The sequence below is a fragment of the Chiloscyllium plagiosum genome, unplaced genomic scaffold, assembly GCF_037043375.1.
Source record: "Chiloscyllium plagiosum isolate Xiang-an unplaced genomic scaffold, Cpla_swu_hap1 HiC_scaffold_43, whole genome shotgun sequence".
In the NCBI taxonomy this organism is placed as follows: domain Eukaryota; kingdom Metazoa; phylum Chordata; class Chondrichthyes; order Orectolobiformes; family Hemiscylliidae; genus Chiloscyllium; species Chiloscyllium plagiosum.
Genome location: NW_028270181.1, coordinates 17685314 through 17703449, shown reverse-complemented (window position 1 = coordinate 17703449; position 18136 = coordinate 17685314). Strand labels below are relative to the sequence as shown.

At 37.9% G+C, this 18136-nt stretch overlaps 1 protein-coding gene and 1 long non-coding RNA gene across 9 annotated transcripts in view; one reads left to right on the top strand and one right to left on the bottom strand.

The window, feature by feature from the left end:
- LOC122541855 (adenosine kinase-like) overlaps nucleotides 1–18136 on the bottom strand; it is a 266202-nt gene that overhangs the window by 205302 nt on the left and 42764 nt on the right. For 4 of the 8 annotated variants that reach the window (XM_043678923.2, XM_043678924.2, XM_043678925.2 and 1 more), the window contains one exon: nucleotides 5209–5262. The exons of the other annotated variants lie outside the window; for them this stretch is intronic. In XM_043678923.2, the coding sequence (XP_043534858.1) occupies nucleotides 5209–5262 (54 nt within the window). The remainder of the gene's footprint in view (nucleotides 1–5208; nucleotides 5263–18136) is intronic. 8 annotated transcript variants of the gene reach the window in all.
- LOC148137441 (uncharacterized) overlaps nucleotides 1–18136 on the top strand; it is a 249878-nt gene that overhangs the window by 225592 nt on the left and 6150 nt on the right. The window lies entirely within an intron of this gene.

Here is an 18136-nt window from a genome sequence, read left to right as displayed (position 1 = left end):
GCTCCAGGAACCTGAGTTCAATTCTACCCTTGGGTGGGTGACTGTGTGGAGTTTGCACATTTTCCCCATGGCTGCATGGGTCCCTTTCCAGTGCTTTGGTTTCCTCCTACAGCCCAAAGATATGCAGGTTAAGTGGATTGCCAAGGGTAAATTGCCCCATGATCTCCAGAGATATGCAGATTAGGTACATTAGCCATTGGAAATGTGGCATTACAGGGATAGAGCAGGTGGGTGGGACGGGGCGGTTTGCTCTTTGGAGGGTCAGTGTTGATTTGATAGGCCAACTGGTCTGCTTCAGCACTGTAGGGATTCTATGATCTACAAGTATTTCCCCCCTTGGTGAATGGATTAATGTGAATAGATTTGAGATAAGGGGCAGGAAGTTTAGAAGGTTAGAAGGGATTTGAGGAAAAAAAATTTTCACCCAATGGGCAGTGAGAATCTGGAACTCACTGCCTCTAAGAATGGACCAGGCAGAAGCACTCATAATATTTAAATAGTATTTAGATGTACACTTGTCCCAGGCTATGTGCCAAATGTTGGACAAAGAGATTAGAATAATTAGATGCTATTTTTGAACAGCAGCAGACTCAATGTGTCAAAGGGCTTTTTTCTGTGCTGTATAGGCTAGGTTAAAACTCTGCAAGAGTGAGACAAGTCCTCATAACCCACCACAGGTGACAGAGACCAAACAATATTGTTAATTGACAACAATCTGGATCACAATCTAGCCATCCAGCCAAGTCATCGAACTACCACCAGTGAGAAGGTAGATTAGCAATTCAATTGAATTAGAAGACCAAGGAGAGAAGATAAAGCTAGATCAAACAAGTATACAGACAGCATGCACAAATGTAATGAAAGGTGGACAATTACCACTTTTTGGAAGTGTAGCTCAAAACAGAAGCAAATGGATGATGACTACTCTGTGGTTTTTGTTTTATTAAAAAGTTAGAGTCTTTCTAGAACAGTGACTAAATCCAGTATTTGTCAGAGAGCAGGATACTGCAGACTCTACCCCCGCCCTTAGTGTTAACAGAAAGATGTTTGTACTGTTAATTTTTTTTAAAAAGGTAGGGTAAACATGTAAGGCCATTAGCTTTGTTTACAACTCACAAAAATCCAGGATGAGCAAGATTTTTTTCAAAGTTAAGCTCAAAAGGCACCAAGTTTAGTTAACCTCCTATTTGTTGTTCAATGAACAACAGAAGATCACTGACCTTCACCAAGAGGAAGTTTACTGGAATAGTTCCAGAAGGATGAAATACACGAAGATTGAAGAATCTGGGGGTTGTTCCCCTCAGATCAGAAATGTAAGAAGAAATTTGATCAAATTGTATTTTTTTTAAATCTTGAATGTTTTAAATAGAGGCAATGAAGCAAAACTGCTACCAATAGCTAAACAGTCACAAACCAAAGGGATTCAAGTTTCAAATAATCTTGAAAAAAGCCAAAGATGACATGAGGAAAAGCTTCTGTTTTTGCAAAGAATGGTCAGGACTTATGTTACATTATTTAACAGGGAAGTGGAAACCTCCTTTCAGCATAAAATTTAGTTGTTAAAATTTCCAAACCACAAATGTGGGGTTAGAAATCTCCATGTTATTAGAAGTTACAACTGTTCTCAGATTTATAAAAAAAATTCAACTTCGCAGACTTGGAAAGGATTCAGAGAATTCAAATGGCTCTGCAGTTAAGTACAAGTTAAAGATTGACACAGGGGTGTAATTTATTTTGGAGTTGAATCTCTAAAAGGGATAGGTTCAGGAAACAGGTTGAGACTTTGTTTTATTGTGTTTTAAGATCATTAAAGTTGTCTTTATTATTGAAGTTTGTGCAAGACAATTCTGTTCTGTCGTTCAAGAAAATCTGTAGCCTTTGTGAATATATTTCACTAACTGACAACCACGGTGACTAACTAAATGAAAAGAAATCTATCAATCCAGACTCGATTCTGGGATTTGCCTTGTCCATTGAGCCATCAGCTGTGATCTTAAGAGAAGCAATAAAAAGGGAAAAAGTCATGTCACCTAGTTATAAACAAAGTTTGAGATTTAAAAGACATATTACTTTTCCTTCTGTCTAACACAGTATTAAATATAAGGAGATAAAATGTGTTGCAACGTTCATATATCAGAAGTCAACTGAGGAAATTAGAAGCAATCATGTCACAAGAAAGTCAGAGTAAACGGCACCAACCTTGTTGCAAATTGCTAAGTTGAATTACTTTTAAGGAGGGCCGAATAAATAAAACAGAAAAATGGATGACGGAATTGCATTCTGTACACAAAAGTAAAATGAGACCAATTACTTGGAAAATGAATAAAAGGGCAGCATCCACACAAAGGGTGGGAGATGTTTGGAACACTCTTCCACAAACAGCAGTGGATGATGGATCAGTTGTTAATTTTCAGTCCAAGAGATACATTTTTCTTCAGCAAAGGTATCAAGGGATATGGGATAAAGAAAAGTATATGTAGTTAGGCCATAGACCAGCCGTGATCTCATTTAATAGCACAACAGAGTTGAGGGGCTGGAAGAACTCCTGTTCCTACATCTTTCAAACACTCTGGATATCGCAATACATTGTGGAAACAATTAAGGACTTCACTGTCACTGTTGCTCATATGAGGGAACTATGGCAAATAACACTTGTACAGCAATACGATTAGAATCTCTTTTCACCTAGATGTCTTATCTTGGTAGAATAGTAATATAAACACCCCTCACTGTGGATGGAATATGACAGATCAAGTTGATAGACAAAGCAGATTGAAGAAAATGAAACAAAATCACTCTTCTACAAAGTTTTAAAACATTGATTTTGACGACAAAAGATCAGTCAAGAAAGGAATGGAATTCCCAAATATTTGCCTGCTTGGAACAAAATACCATAGTAGATGACTTAATACTCATCTGAAGTTACAGTTTGAAGTAAAGAAAGTTGATATGAAAGCAAGGTTGCCAGACTGAAATAGCACAATTTTATTTGTTCATCAGATTATATTTTTATAAAAGTGGTCAAAATGTAGCAGTAAGATTATACCATAAACAGTTAAGACTAATTCAAGTTTCAAGATGCCATAGTTAAAATCAGAAATTAGAAACAGTTAGGACAATTTTGGAGAGAACATGCAACTGGCAGCATGAATAAAGTGACATGAGAGAACAGAATAAAATAAGAAAGATGTTTGAGAATGATGGGGAATCAAAAGGAGGGAACAAAGACAGAATTTCAACTAAGTCTAAAAAGTGATGTATTCTACAATTCAAATGAGAAGTATCGCACAAACCTGAACACCTGAAGCACAATAATATAGAAGTAGAAAATGAAAAACAATTAATGAGGATATTCAACAAGTGCCTTGTTAAAGCACTTACAGAATCACCAAAAAAAAAATCAGGGAGGCGGCAAATTCTTTACCTGTTAAAAGTTGGATAAAAGCTTTGAAAATAAATATTGTACTGCACAACTTAATTCAGCTAACAAAATACAAAGTATTTCATGAGGCATCTCAAGTATGTTGGAAGGAATTTATCCTCAACAAACAGATTTTTGTTTCCCTAATATGGACTCTGGATGGGACAGTTTTGATGAAACAAATTACTTTTCCTCTTTCGGAACTTGATGTTCTGATGCAAAATTAAGAATTTCTCTTCTTAGAAACATCGAAATACACCACAAAGAATTACATTTTCAAGGCTACTCATCAATGTGCTTTTAATCTGTGTGTACAAGCTGTGACAGGTCGAAAAAGGTTAGCTGTATCAGTTTATGAAGATTGTTTTATTTCGAATGTTTCTTTAAGCACATCGGCAAAATTTGTTTCAGTACATTCTCAAAACCACAATTTCGTAAATGATTCACTTTGAATGTAACTACTCAAAGGTTAACAACAAAACAAGCCTTTAGCTCTGATAAATATTGATCAATGTTCTCATTGGCAACTCTTGAAAACACAAAATTCAAAGTAAATGTTCTCTGATCATGGATGACCATCGGAGCAATGACTCCACAAAATGCAGTCTACCTCAGTTTGCTGAAAATGAGGAGCCAATCCATACAGTTCTTCTCTCTTTTTAACCTTTCATCAGAAAGCGAGTTTTTCTGATCAACATTAATTTCTCCAAAATGCATTATATTTAAAAACAGTACCAGAGAATATATTCTGGCTCCAAGTCATTGTTAACAATGTTCATTATGAGCATTGCCATCAAAACTATTTTAAACAGTTTTAACATAAATACAACAAAAGGCTGAGAGGTCCAGGAGAACATATACTGCAAAACAATATATCCTTCTGCCACAGAGCTTGGAATCAGGGACAACAATCTCAAAGTAACGAGTCAGTGATGTAGAGGTTTCGAATGGAGAAATTTCTTCACTCAGAGGGTTGAGTGTCTTTGGAATTCTCGACACAGAGTCCAAGACGTTCAATGATTGAATGTATTCAAGACTGAATTTGTAAACTTCTGGTCAAGTGATATGGGTATTGGGCAGACAATGGATTTATAATCAGCCACTGTTATGGGTAAAGTGTACCACCTGCTTATATTTCTCAAATTATTTTGTGTGGGCACACACAATTTTGAGACAGCATGCAAAATTAACACATTTCGATTGTTCTTACTGCAACAGATTATGATTATTGCCACTTACGTAGTATATCTTTACCCTAACATATGGGCTCCATGGTGGCTCAGTGGTTTGCATTGCTGCCTCACAACATCAGGGACCTGGGTTAATTTCAGCCCTGGCCGACTGCCTGTGAGGACTCTGCACATTGTCCGTGTCTGAGTGGATTGCCATTGGGTATTCCAGTATCCTCCCACGATCCAAAGGTGTGCAGGTTAGGTGGACTACCCTGTGATAATTTGTCTTAGTGTCCAGGGATATGTAGATTAGTTGTATTAGCCATGGTGAATGTCAGGTTACGGGAATATGTCGGTTGGCTGGGTCTGGGCAGGATGCTCTTTGGAGGGTCCGCGCAGACTCAATGAGCTTTATGGTCTTTTTCTGCCATATAGGGATTCTTTGATCTTCCTTCTGAACAACAAACATTAAGTCCAAGTTCTGTAACTTAACCATTCAATATAATTTGGATCATATCCAAGAGCATAACAAGATGCTTCAAAACTGGAGGGAACTCATTGCTCAGTGACAAAATTCAGACTGCACATTTATTTACTCAATTAAAATAAACTTACAGTTCTTTGTGCTTGTCATCAGCTAGGATCTGGTCATTTGTCTTCAATCCGTACCTTTAAAATCACAGTGAAAATATTAAACATTACTATAAAAAATTACATTGTTGATTGTTCTTCTTTATATGGAACAAAAATGACATTCTTGGCTATGCTATCAAGCCCTTGATGAATGCAAAATACATTCTCTAGTGAGGAATAATATTAAGTCTTGTGATGGTCCATGGACCTTTGGAGGAAAAGCCTATACTCAGTGTTGGGATAATTCCCCATTTTAGAACTAGTATTTTCTATAATCGGATTTCTGGTAATGTACTTGGTTTCCAGTAACCGCTCATATGACCAAGCTGCCTGTGTATACCACCCTCTGTGAAAAGGTTGCCCCATAGGTCTCTTTTATACCTAATGTGTCTTTGATTAAGTACCTGGATTTTTGAATTCTTAACAGAAAACTAAAGCCAGTTGCTCGTTTCAAAGAGTCATGCAAGACGCAAGTTCAGAGAGTTACTATAAATAAGAAAGTAATGTATTTGTTGACAGGTTCTTCACTTTTGGAGCTTCTTCAGAGCAGTTTTTTTTTACAAAATAGCATACTGATGCACCCCTACTATAGACAGAGGAGGTGATTTATCATTGAAATATATGAAAGGAAGTCATTTTGTCCCACATTTATCTGCCCACTCTCTGCTTCTTAAACCCCTCCAGTCTGGTACGCATTCCTGAAAACTTATATCAATCAGGTTTTTTTTTGTTTACTAAGCACGATTAGATTCTCCCTGCAAGAAAGCACACAGTTCCTCTTTGACTCTTCAACTGTCCAGTACACAAGCTAGTGACTGGAAGCTACTCACATGCAATGACTGGACTCATGGGGTCACTTGAGCAATGTACCAGACACAGCATTGAGTGCTCATGAACTTTATTCCAGTATGGGAGCAGACATGGACAATTTTAAAAGGAAACACGATGAGTACTAATGGCAAAATGAACTGCAAGGCTAGTGACACAACATGAGGACGATACTGATTTAACGCTCTACAGATTACTGGTATAGACTTGATAGATCAAATGGCTTTATGTGGCATCATGACTGTGTGGGATGCATTGCAAGGAACTGAAAAACACAAAGAAGTTCTTAACATCACAATAAAGTTAGAATACTCCTAAAAATCTAAGCACTAGACTACTTGGAATAGGTGCAAATGAAGGAATCTCTCATTTTGATTTCTACCTGCCCAGTGGCAATGTTAATGAATAGGTAGAGATTTCTTTGAATTGGTCCAAAACATTGAAGGGATTCTGGAATTTTCAAAATTGACAGTCACTTGCATCTGAACTTTCTCAGTTGTTTTGCCCCAATAATCACAATTATTTCATAAGGAAATCATTTCAGCACATTTTCAAACAGTTATCATTGGTGCATAACTTTGCAGTATATTTATTTAGGACATGTGGTCACTATGGCATTTGAGCACTTCTAAAAAAAAAACTTGTTTCCAAACAACTTTGCTTCCAAACAGTTTTAAATAGGATTGTGCAATCTGAAAGAACACAGATGATCAGGAATGAACAGTAATAGCATAAGCTGTACTTCTCCTTAATGTGAAAATATCTGATCATTTTCATAATAACTCTCTACTCTCAATCCATCGAACCATATACTCAAACTTGGACCTAAGCTTTTGAACAGTTTTGGTTCAACTGCAATATGTAAAAGGCATCGCGATCGGTTTTTACATTGGAAGGATTTACAGGCATATGGACCAAATGCTAGCAAGATGAATTGAGGATATCTATGGATATCAGCATGGGCGAGTCGAACTGAAGGGTCTGTTTGTGCTGTATAACTCTGACTCAGCGAGATGTTTGCGCTTTTCAGTCACACGGCATCACAAAAGTTTTCTTTGATTTCTCCAATTCTGCGAAACGCTATTAGCACCACTATTTAAGCATCATCTGCTCTCCACGAGAACAATGAACAGTTATGTTACATAATACTCTCTAACTTGTGCTCCGCTCAATACAACTTATCTTTTTGACAGGAGGTAAGAACACTGGGATAAAAATATTATAGCTAACATTTTATTTGCACATACAAATGAAGATTAGTGCTCAATGTTTCTCCAAAACAAGTTGAATATGACACCGCAGTCCTAAAAAAAAATCAAGCACAAACAGCACTTGGATTCCACAAAAGATAACCAATTTGTTAAATAGAAGACACGATTTGGAACTATATTTAATGAAAGCAGACATTCAATAAACAAATACTTGACAAATAAACACGCAGAACTCAATTTACTTCAGACTATATGGCCCAGCCAGTGATACCCACATCCCATGAAGGTAAAAAAAGCAAACCCAAGGTTTACCTGTGTACAATTTTAATGACTACAATGGAAAATCTTTCATTCCATTCAACACAATTATCTAAAGATTTGAACCACAAAGTATTACAAAAATCGTTGTGCAAATGTGCTTTTCATTACATATTTATGAAGGAAACATGACACAAAGAATTTGCAGAAAACCTCCAGAAGAATACACATTGTCAGTTTTAGAATCAAATGGAAGATTGCAAAAGAAATCGTTGCAGGGACCCATGCACCACAAATTTCACAATTCCAGAATCTATTTCAGCAGCAAGTGACTTTTTATATTCTAAAAATAAGCTGCTACTTTCTGCTATAAATCAGATTCTGGTAAAGAACTTTCCACTGAAAGACACTTCAAAGTATTTGGAGAGAAATCAAGTCACATCTATCAGGATTTTCACCACCTCAATGAGAGTTTGTACCTTATGGTTCATCTCCCCTTTAAGTGAATAACTTATACATTTCAATAACTGCAAATGGAAGTTTGAAATTCTGTACATCCTCAATGTACATTTCATTGTAAACTTAATCTAGTCTGATCTTTTGGCAAAACAAAATATATGCAGCTAAAGAAAAAGAGAATTTGATTCCATGAAGTTTTTCACCAGAAGAATTCACAAGAAATACCAATGAAAAGGCAAAACAATATGTATGAGAGGAGCGAGCCAACTGGATGCGAAGTGAATTCTGATTGGTAGAGGTGCTGCCTTGGAAAATGCAGCAGTTAGCTGATGACTGACAGGTAACTAGCAAGCTTGGTTTAAATTTTAAATCAAGCAGGTTGACTTTGCTTGGTCAAGGCACTGTGCTGAGAAATGAACAAAGTATGGATTTCAGATGTGTTCTTAAGTTGAAACAGGCAAAGTGTATCCAAGTTTTTTCTACCTCCAAAGAACTAGCCCTATGCATTAATATGTGACTTCCAGTATACACAAGTGCCGAATGAATAATGGCATCAGATCAGATCAATTTTCACTATTTGTTGCACAAATTCATTAATGGGCCTGGGAGCCATTACTTTTGGTTGTGTAAAGTTTAAGCAACAGGTGAAATTAATTGTTTAACACTTGTACTATGCAGCAAGAACACGAGTGGTGACTTCGACTAGTGGTGGCTTTCAAGCCAAAAAACCCAATTAATGAGTCATGCAGTATAGGAATTTCAGTACTGGTGTGACACTCGCTATAAATTCCAAAGACTGACGGATCGTATCAAAAACAGCATATTCCTTTGGCTGTTCGCAACAGCAAGGGACTGACCATGTCCAACTAACTTCTCCTTGCAAAACTTAAACCAATTTTCAATACTGGATATGATATTGTGATAGGATTATTTACCAAATGTTGTCCAGGGTGTACTAAGAATTACACAGACAACCAGTTTAAGACTGTTTGCCAATCCCAATGTGGTGCACTTGCACGTCCTGGAAGCCAAACATCTAAATACACAGGGCCACTTTCTCCACAGACCTAATGAACATGTACTCACACAGCACCTGTTTGAACAAAAATATGTCTTGCACTGTGTGAACAACATGGTTGGCCTTGGGATTGATCAAATAAAAAAAAACTGTTAAAAAACGTAAACTTTAAGAGACTAACTACCTGTAAAGTTCTGTCCATTCAGGAGAAGTGAACAATTCCTTATGTAGCACATAAAACACATTTTCTGCAAAGTCAATTAATCTCATTATTAGGCAACAGAAACAAGCCACAGCCCAACTGCTTTAAGTGATGCCCAGCTTTGCTAAGAATTGTTTAATACTGTTGTAAATTACTGCCTCTAACAGGATTAGCAATCTTTTTCTACATGTTTGATATGATGTTGCTTCATATAGTATTTAGTGAGCACAGTTTGCGATAATTATCAATAGGAACTGAACTCAGTTCTGGATTTGGGTAAGAATCAAAGGAACAGCTTTCACCCTTTACCTTATACAGACAGTTGCCCAATGATATTTCACAGGCTGGTCAGAGACTTTTTTTTCAACTTTCAGACCACTGATCCCATGTGGCACTCTTCATAAGGGTCTGTGAAATCAATGAACAGGTCAAGCTGCTTGGAGGTTCTTGGACCAAGGTAGATTGAAGAATCCTCACAGAGACCAGATTGGCAAGCATGAATTTAAACAACACACAGGAATTGTAACTTCCTGTACAGTGATTTGAATGTAAGCTAAATAAAGACTAGATCATATTAGATTAAGGGAGAGACATTAAAAGATGGGCTTTTGTAACTAAATAACCAAGGTGACAACATTGCAAGGCAATAATATTCTATACCTCGATAAATTTAATTTACAGTGTCACTTATTTTACCATCACAAACTACATTTTTGAATGCATCACTCTAATATTTTAAACCCATCTTTAGAGGGAGCATGGTGGACAAATGCAGTAAACTCACAAAATTCAAGTTATTTCAGCATATTTCCATTGCTAAATACTGCAAGAACATGGCACGTTGAACAGCAAGGTGCCACTGCTAGCAATTTACAGATACCTACGTTTACCTTTGCATGCACAAATACTAATACTTGCTGTCAGTTTAATTAGTAATAACAAAATCCTGAACAATCTGACACAAAAATAAACTTGCCATACAAAGTATCTGAAAAAAAAACATCGGATTTAGTACAAATCAAGAATTGCATTTTAAAGTTTGAAAAAACCTCAGAAGTTAGAATGAAGATTACAATAACCTATTTATAGAAATGTCTTTGCCTCCACAGTGGTTCAGCAATAGGCATGTAGTGATGTAATGGTAATGTTATGACACAAGGTACAACCTTCTGCCAATTTAAGCCAGCATCTCAGAAAAGATTCATCCCATGCTTTAATCTGTGAAAATTCGAGAGGCAAAGAACTATCCCAAAGTCACTATTTAAAGTAAAGTACAAAACATTTAATAACTTTATTCTTTAATCTAACAAAGAATAATTAACTAACAACTATTTACAACTCCTTTCTCTCAGCCTATCTTTTACCTTCCCCTCTACAATACTGGTTCGATAAAACCCCAATTAAAATTTACAAAAAATTCAAAATTCAAAACCCGCCAAATTTTTCTCTTTGTATCTTCCTCTGTAGATTCTCTCTCCAGGTTGGTATCAATGTTTTTTTAATGCAAAGTCCCTCTTTAGAAGGTACCTCTCAGAGAGGTCTTACCAGCAGCCCACATCTGTTGATCTTTTGGCAGTTCTCTTTGCTGCTCTCTGACATTTATACCCCAAAACATCAGAGCATTTCATTAATATTTTGACAATATTAAAACCAAATTCAAGCTTGATTGGAATTTGGTATCGTGGGGTCTAATTTCAACTGGTTGGCCAAATTTGAATTTGTTTTTGTCCATAACAAATCGAGCTACTGCTAGCTGTTCAACCACAAGTTACATTTTAAACTTTCATTTTCCAGTACTCTGTGTGCTTGCGAGTCCTTCAACTCTTTTAAAAATACAGTACACCTCTACACCTTCATAACGGTAATGTCATTGGACTAGAGTCCCAGACATGAGTTCAAATCCCATTATGGCAGGTGGTGAAATCTGAAATCAACAGAAATCAGGAATTAAGAACTAATGGTGACCATATTATAAATGTCCATCTGGTTCACAAATGTTCTTTTGTGAAGGGAATCTTGTCACCCTTGCTCGAACAGGCTTCCATGCTATGCTAGGTCCATAGCAATGTGATCAACTTCCAACTACTCCTTGAAATGGCCCAGCAAGTCCAAGTAAACTAAGCGATTGTTTTGCTGAGCATCATAGCTGGGCCCCTATGGGCCAACCTGACCTCCTGGTCACTGCTCATGTCAATTCCCCTTTCCATTCCCTTTCCAACATGTTCATCATCGGCCTCTTCCATTGCCACAGTGAATCTGACCGCAAATTCGAGAAACACCACCTTGTCTTTTGCCTGGGCAGCCTGGAGGAATCAACACAGTTCTCCAATTTCAAATAACCTTCCCACTCATCCTCCAACTCCCTTTCCAGCCCTGTCTCCTCACTTCCATTCTTCTGATCAACCCTTCCTTACAGCTACCAACTGGATTCATTCCTCCCATTGACCAACTGAGTCATACCCACCAGCTGTATTTACCCATCGTTACTTCAGTATTCCAATTCGGTCCCTACCCATAACCCTCCCGTGTTCCCTTTTATCTGCATCTCCCCATCCCCAACTCCATTCCAGAAGAAGGGTTATACTTGAAACGTCAATTTCACCACTTCCAGATGCTGCCTGTCTTACTGTGTTTTTACAGCCTCCTGTCTGTCTACTTTGGATTCTAACATCTGTAGTTTTTTTTGTCTCTAAGCAAGTCACTCAGTTCGATGGTAATTCGAGATGAGGGTGGGCAATAAATGCTGGCCAAGTCAGCAACATCATGTTCCATAAGCGAATAAGAAAAACTTTCTCTGGTGATCAGCATTATCATTCACAAGGGAATTAAAGCACTCCCACTTCCTCTGGGAGCTCATTCCATACATACACCATCCTCTGTGTGAAAACGTTGCCCCTTAGATCCCTTTTAAATCTTTCCCTTCTCACCTTGAACCGGTGTCCTCTAATTTTGGATTGCCTCACCTCAGGAAAAAGATCTTGTCTATTTACCCTATCCTAGCCCCTCATGATTCATAAACCTCTCGGCAAAGTAGCCCCACCTATTCAGTCTCTCTCTATAACCCAAACCCCCCAACCCTGACAACATCCTTGAATTCTTTTCTGAACCCTTTCAAGTTTCCCAATCCTTTCTATAGCAGAGAGACCAGAACTGAACGCAGTATTCCAAAAATGGCCTAACCATTGTCCTGTCCAGTCACAACATGACCTCTCAACTCTTACACTCAATGCACTGACCGATAAAGGCAAGCATATCAAACACCCTCTTCAATAGAATAATTCCATACAAAATGTGCAACTTCAAGATTTTATGCTTTCAGTGCACGGACCCACCAAACTGTTCTTTGCAGATGACAATTCACTTCTTCGCTATCCTATCTACCTGCAACACAAGTAATTTTGTGACCCATCTGGTCAAATATTAACATCAAAAAAATAAAATGAACACAGACCAAAACAAAATTTCAGATGGATTAAGCTCATATTGATAAATGTTTGAGGGGTGGGGATGGCTTTATGCTGAAAGTCATTGACTGTAAAGCAGCTTGAGCTTTAACTTTGACATCCTTTACGCTGATGTCAAGAGCGACTTAAAGTCATGAGACCAAAAAAACAGTTGTTTAATTGATTGCTGGTTCATAAAAGAGCAGCAGTTCAAAAACACACGAGACAAAACTGCAGCTTATCTGTATCACTTATTTGTGGTGATCACATTTCGTGCCATTCACCAAGTTAATTAGCACAAAGTCAATATTTTTGTATTTTTAACAACCAAAGTAATATATCTTCATTACATCAGTGAAGTTAACATGCCATATAACTTTAGCCCCAGAATAACTCAGACCTCCAGAATGTTCATTGGTATCAACAAATCATCTTCTCCCAAGATCAATCTGATGGATCCACACAGAATGCATTAAATCTTGAAGGTGCACATTTTATATGGAATTATTCTAAATTCATTTGCAAGACATCAAAAACAGCCATTCAGTTCCAAGAATTCTCTTCAGAGAAAAACTTGATTTAAAGTTTTCTCGGATACAAAAGATCAACGGTAGAGAACACTGATTTCTGCCCTTCTGTGAATTAAGAAATACATCAGAAGAGGTTTTAAAACCACAGACCCGAGAGGCATTATCCTTCCATACAATGGACTCATGGAGATGGTCATCAAGAAACCATGAACACATCCTCTGCTTTAGTAAATTAAATTCCACTACTTCAAGTAACACTAACACCAATTTATATTACAATCTTTAATGTAATAAGATCTCTCGAGGCACTTCATAGAATCAAATTAAAAGACAGAGTCAAATTGGGTATTATAGCATGTGACTAAAGCCTTGATCAAAGAGGCAAGCTTATAAGAACAAGCAGCAAAGTAGTCTTAGAAGGTATTTTAAGAGCTTAAGGATTAACACACAAGGCAAACAATGAACACTACAAAAATCCAATTAATTCATTCTGAGAAGGATGTTAATCAAATTTTAATACATCAGATAGGGAAAATCTTTCACTAGATTTAAGAGTCAGTGGTGAATGGATGATCCAAGACTTAACATACATGGGGACAGAAGGTGAATTCACACCCAAAAGCCCTTCAAATGTCCAGGAAAATGCAATTATGGTGGCAACCAGCATGTGAGAGGAACAGAATCAGTAATATGCTCAATATTTAGAGACACTGAACTGCTGCAGCTGCTCGAATGGCAGGTTTCCTCCCTCTACCTGGCTGCTATTAGAACCTGCTCGAATTTTTTATTATTTTATTTTATCTAAATCAATATTTGGTTCAGAGCTATGAACTGTGAGCAGAGAGTTGAAAGGTGACTTTTGGACGATGATCAGTAGTTTGTATTTTAAAAACACAAAAAAAACCAGACAAGCTGTTTTGTTCTGTACCAGCCGAAAAATTAACTGCCACTTAGATCTTGATCAAAGAACCCATAAGACTCTTTGACTCTGGAATGACAGTATGTTTAACCAGATGGCAAATGTTTGGTCATTAACAAGGTAAGTTCCTGGTAATTAGTTCCAACCAGTCTAAGAGAGAACATGATCAAACAGAGGAAGCAGCCAGAAAGTTTGAACTGAGGAGTTTTGTTGCTGATACTACAGCATGAAGATGTGAAAGCTCCCTGCCTAATCTTCCATCATCAGCTATTGGAAGTTCACAAAACAGAAACTAACTATTTTTGAACTGGCAGCAATCAATGCCTTCAGAAAATTAATCAATTTATCTGTAAAGTAATGCATTGTGAAGACTGATCAAGTCATCATAGCCAATTTTGTTATTTTTCCTGTTCTTGACATTTACTCCTTTACTCTTTTCTATGAGAGGAGGCTGAAAATAAAGATTATTGGGTTTAAGTCAATGACATTAATTTAATTACAGCTCACCCACTAAAGTAACTATATTGTTAATACAGCAAATGTCTGACTAACCAACACCTATGGGATCAAGAGAATGCTGATTGATGATCATTCTGGTTGATCAGGAGGTCCCCATAATCAAAGAAAAGAAACTTACACCAAACTAATAGAACTGTGATGCAGGCAGGATGCAAACTATTATTTACAGCATAATTCACAAATAATAATGCAACTTTATCTGAAATAAAACTTACTAGAGAGAGTCTTCTCACTTGCACACTCAACTGACCACTTGGATATTGCAGAGATCGCAAAGAACATGCTCAACGTACAGTATTTCAGGGATAAAACTTTTGGCAGTTCATTGAGAGTGCCAGCTCTTACGGTGCTGGTTAAAACAAAGGTTGCTGTAAATTAAGTCTTGAGGCTTAAGGCTTAAAAAGACTTAATTTACAGCATACTTTTGTTTTAAATAGCAGCTTATTGAGTGTGCCAGCTCAAACTGGCAAAAATTATATTCGTGAAATACTGTAAGTTTAATCCTGGTGTCCAGTGTCCCCAATTATTCACCAAGTCTGGGACTGTTATTCAAAAAGTCTGCTTAGGAACTGCTGGGGCCATTGAGAGGGTCTGAGTATTTTAATTTGAGAGAGGCTGTCTGTCTCAGCATTGTAAGATGGCCCCTCAAGTGATTGAAAATGTGACTGGAAAAGCATTCTGGAGTCATCCCACAATCTTAAGTAGACTTTATCTGGATCAGAGCAGGCCCTTGGGAAGCGATCACCTAGCCTGAAGAGAGGCAAGTGCTCACTGGGATTAAAATGAAATGGCAGGAGATTAGGCGGCATCTGTGGAGAAAAGCACAGCCAAGGTTGTGTTCAATATGACCCTTCTTTGGGAGCCACTGTACAATGTTCAGCTCAATTTACCATTCCTCAGAGACAGAAGCAGTTCATGTTCAAATGCACTAAGACCTGCACAATACTCAGGCTTTGGCTGGCATGTAGAAAACAACATTTATGCTACACAATGGCTATGCAATGATCATCTCCAACGTGAGAGAATCAAACTATCCCACAATGACAGTGGTATTACCATAATGACCAACATTCTGATGGCTACACTTAATTAGAAACTCAACTGAATAAGCCATATATAAACTGTGGCTAAAATAGTAGGACAGTGGCTGGGAATACTGCAACACATAACTCAACTGACGATTCCCCAAAGCCTGATCTCCGTCTACAAAACAAATCAAGACTGTGATGGAATACTCACTCCTTGCTTGGCTGGATCCAGCTCCAAAATATTTGAGAAGCTTGACACCATCCAAGGCAAAGCATCACATCCATAAATATTCACTCCCTCCCACCAACATTGCATAGTAGCAGCAGCATACACCTTTTACAAGAGACTGTGGAAATTCACCAAGGCACCTTGGACATTACCTACCAAAATCATGACCATTATGAAGGACAAAGGAAACTGAGGAATGAAATGATTTATTGTTGCATATTTTAGTGATAAAAACAGTAAAATATAGTGAAAAGATTTATCAAAGCTGCAATGACCCGGCACCATTTGGAATAATAAGAATAAAGGAATAGCTTGAAGTGTTCATCAGTCCTCAAGCAGCTCATCACCAACAATGACACCTCTTCTGTCATCCCTCCTCCCCCACCTCATCACCATCTACATTGGACCTAAACAACGAAATCGCCAGTCCTCAGGTATCATGTATCATCTCTGGACTGATTCTCCTCTGCCAACACCACTGGACCCAATGACAAAGTTGATGACCCTCAGGCACCATCTTTTGCAACTGGGCCTACTTGCCAATGACACCTTCGCAGTTTGCAGCGGCCTCTGATTCAGATGCCAGGTCCTGTGCTTGCCCTAGCAAGCAGGTAAAGGCGTGATCAAGGTCTGCACTAGATCTGCTCTTCGCGAGGCCATCCAAGCTCAAGAAGCAAAAAAATTGAAAAAAAAGACAAAAAGGGGGAGAAGCAGTCAGAGCAGAAGAGCTCCAGCTCAGGAGCCTTGTAGGACTCCAAGTACTAGTAGAGTATGCTCAATCAATTAAAAAAATTCTACAGATAAGTTTTATTTCATAATGATCGAAAAGAAACAGCTTATGTTTCTTTATACGTGTGCTAAACTGTTGCGCATTTCGACTAAATTTTTATTTTAATTTCAGATTTCCAGAGTTTGCACTATTTTCATTTTTGTGACATGAACCTTAGCTGGATTGGCTGCCATTGTGGAACAGCAGTGTACAAGTTCTCGGACAGTCAGAGGTTTGTAGCAATGTAAAGTGTGAGAGGGTGAGATACTGTAGTGAATGCTAGATAAGAGTCATAATTGTAATAGATTGTTGGTAGGTGAATGGGCATTGGTCAAATCACCACCTATCATAGGTAGGATATGGCTTAATTCATTGACATTGATAATTTATATGACATCAACCAGCTTCTTACAGCCACATATTCAATTGCCTGGAGTTTGATTCCACAACTGACATCCATGGTTAGCTGCTCCAACTGGCTTTCATCACGCAATTGTTGATTAATCTTGCGTCTCCCACCAAGGTCATCAGTACACCATTTAAAAATTTGAATCAATATTGTGGTTAATACTGGCTGCACACTGCTATTATGTAACACCAAGCAGCACTAGCCTAACAAGTTGCCTGCACTGTATTCATTGAGTACAGGTTAATCGTGTGTTTTTCTCCTTCCCCAAATCCACCAGTTAAGAGTAGAGCAAAAAGCATACATAGAACAAGAATCTATATGTTGCCCAGAATGTTATCTTAAAAGTGATATCTTGAGGAGGACAGAGAACATCATATCTTCAGGCAGATGAAAACTGGGCAGACGTTAGTTTCCCTCGGCTCACATGCTTCATTCCTGATGAAGAGCTCCTGACCGAAACATTGATTCTCCTACTCCTCGGATGCTGCTTGACCTGCTATGCTTTTCCTGCAGTACACAAACGACTTTTATCTCCAGCAGCTGCAGTCTTCACTTTCTCCCAGAAATTCATTAAGTTCTATTACCAGCGGGTTATGGGAAGGAAGCACTGCAGGTAGCACATGAATTACCAGTAGGTTGAAATTTGAGAGCAAGAAAAATTCAAGCTAAAGTACAAAAACACATATTGGCCTGCATTGCAGAAGGATGTGGTTGTATTTTGCTGGCTATGTTATACATTTCAGGTAATTGGAAAACCTCAGGTAGTGATAAAACAACACCCTTAACACTCATTCCCGCATTTGAGGAACTTGTTACATGAGTCTTAGTTGATTGCATAGGATCTGTACCTAAAACTAGATCAGTATTTGTTGATGATAATGGATGAGTCTGCTAGATTTCCAGAGGCAGTACATTGCACAGTATCATGGCTAAAAGGATTGTAGAGGGGTTACTCAACTGTTGTTGATAGACTACCCACAGAAATACAGTTGGATCAAGGATCAAATTTTACAAAGTTATTCAAGGACGTTATGAAATTCAGGGAAGCTTAGAAATAAAGCCATTCAAATCCACTGCATACAATCCAG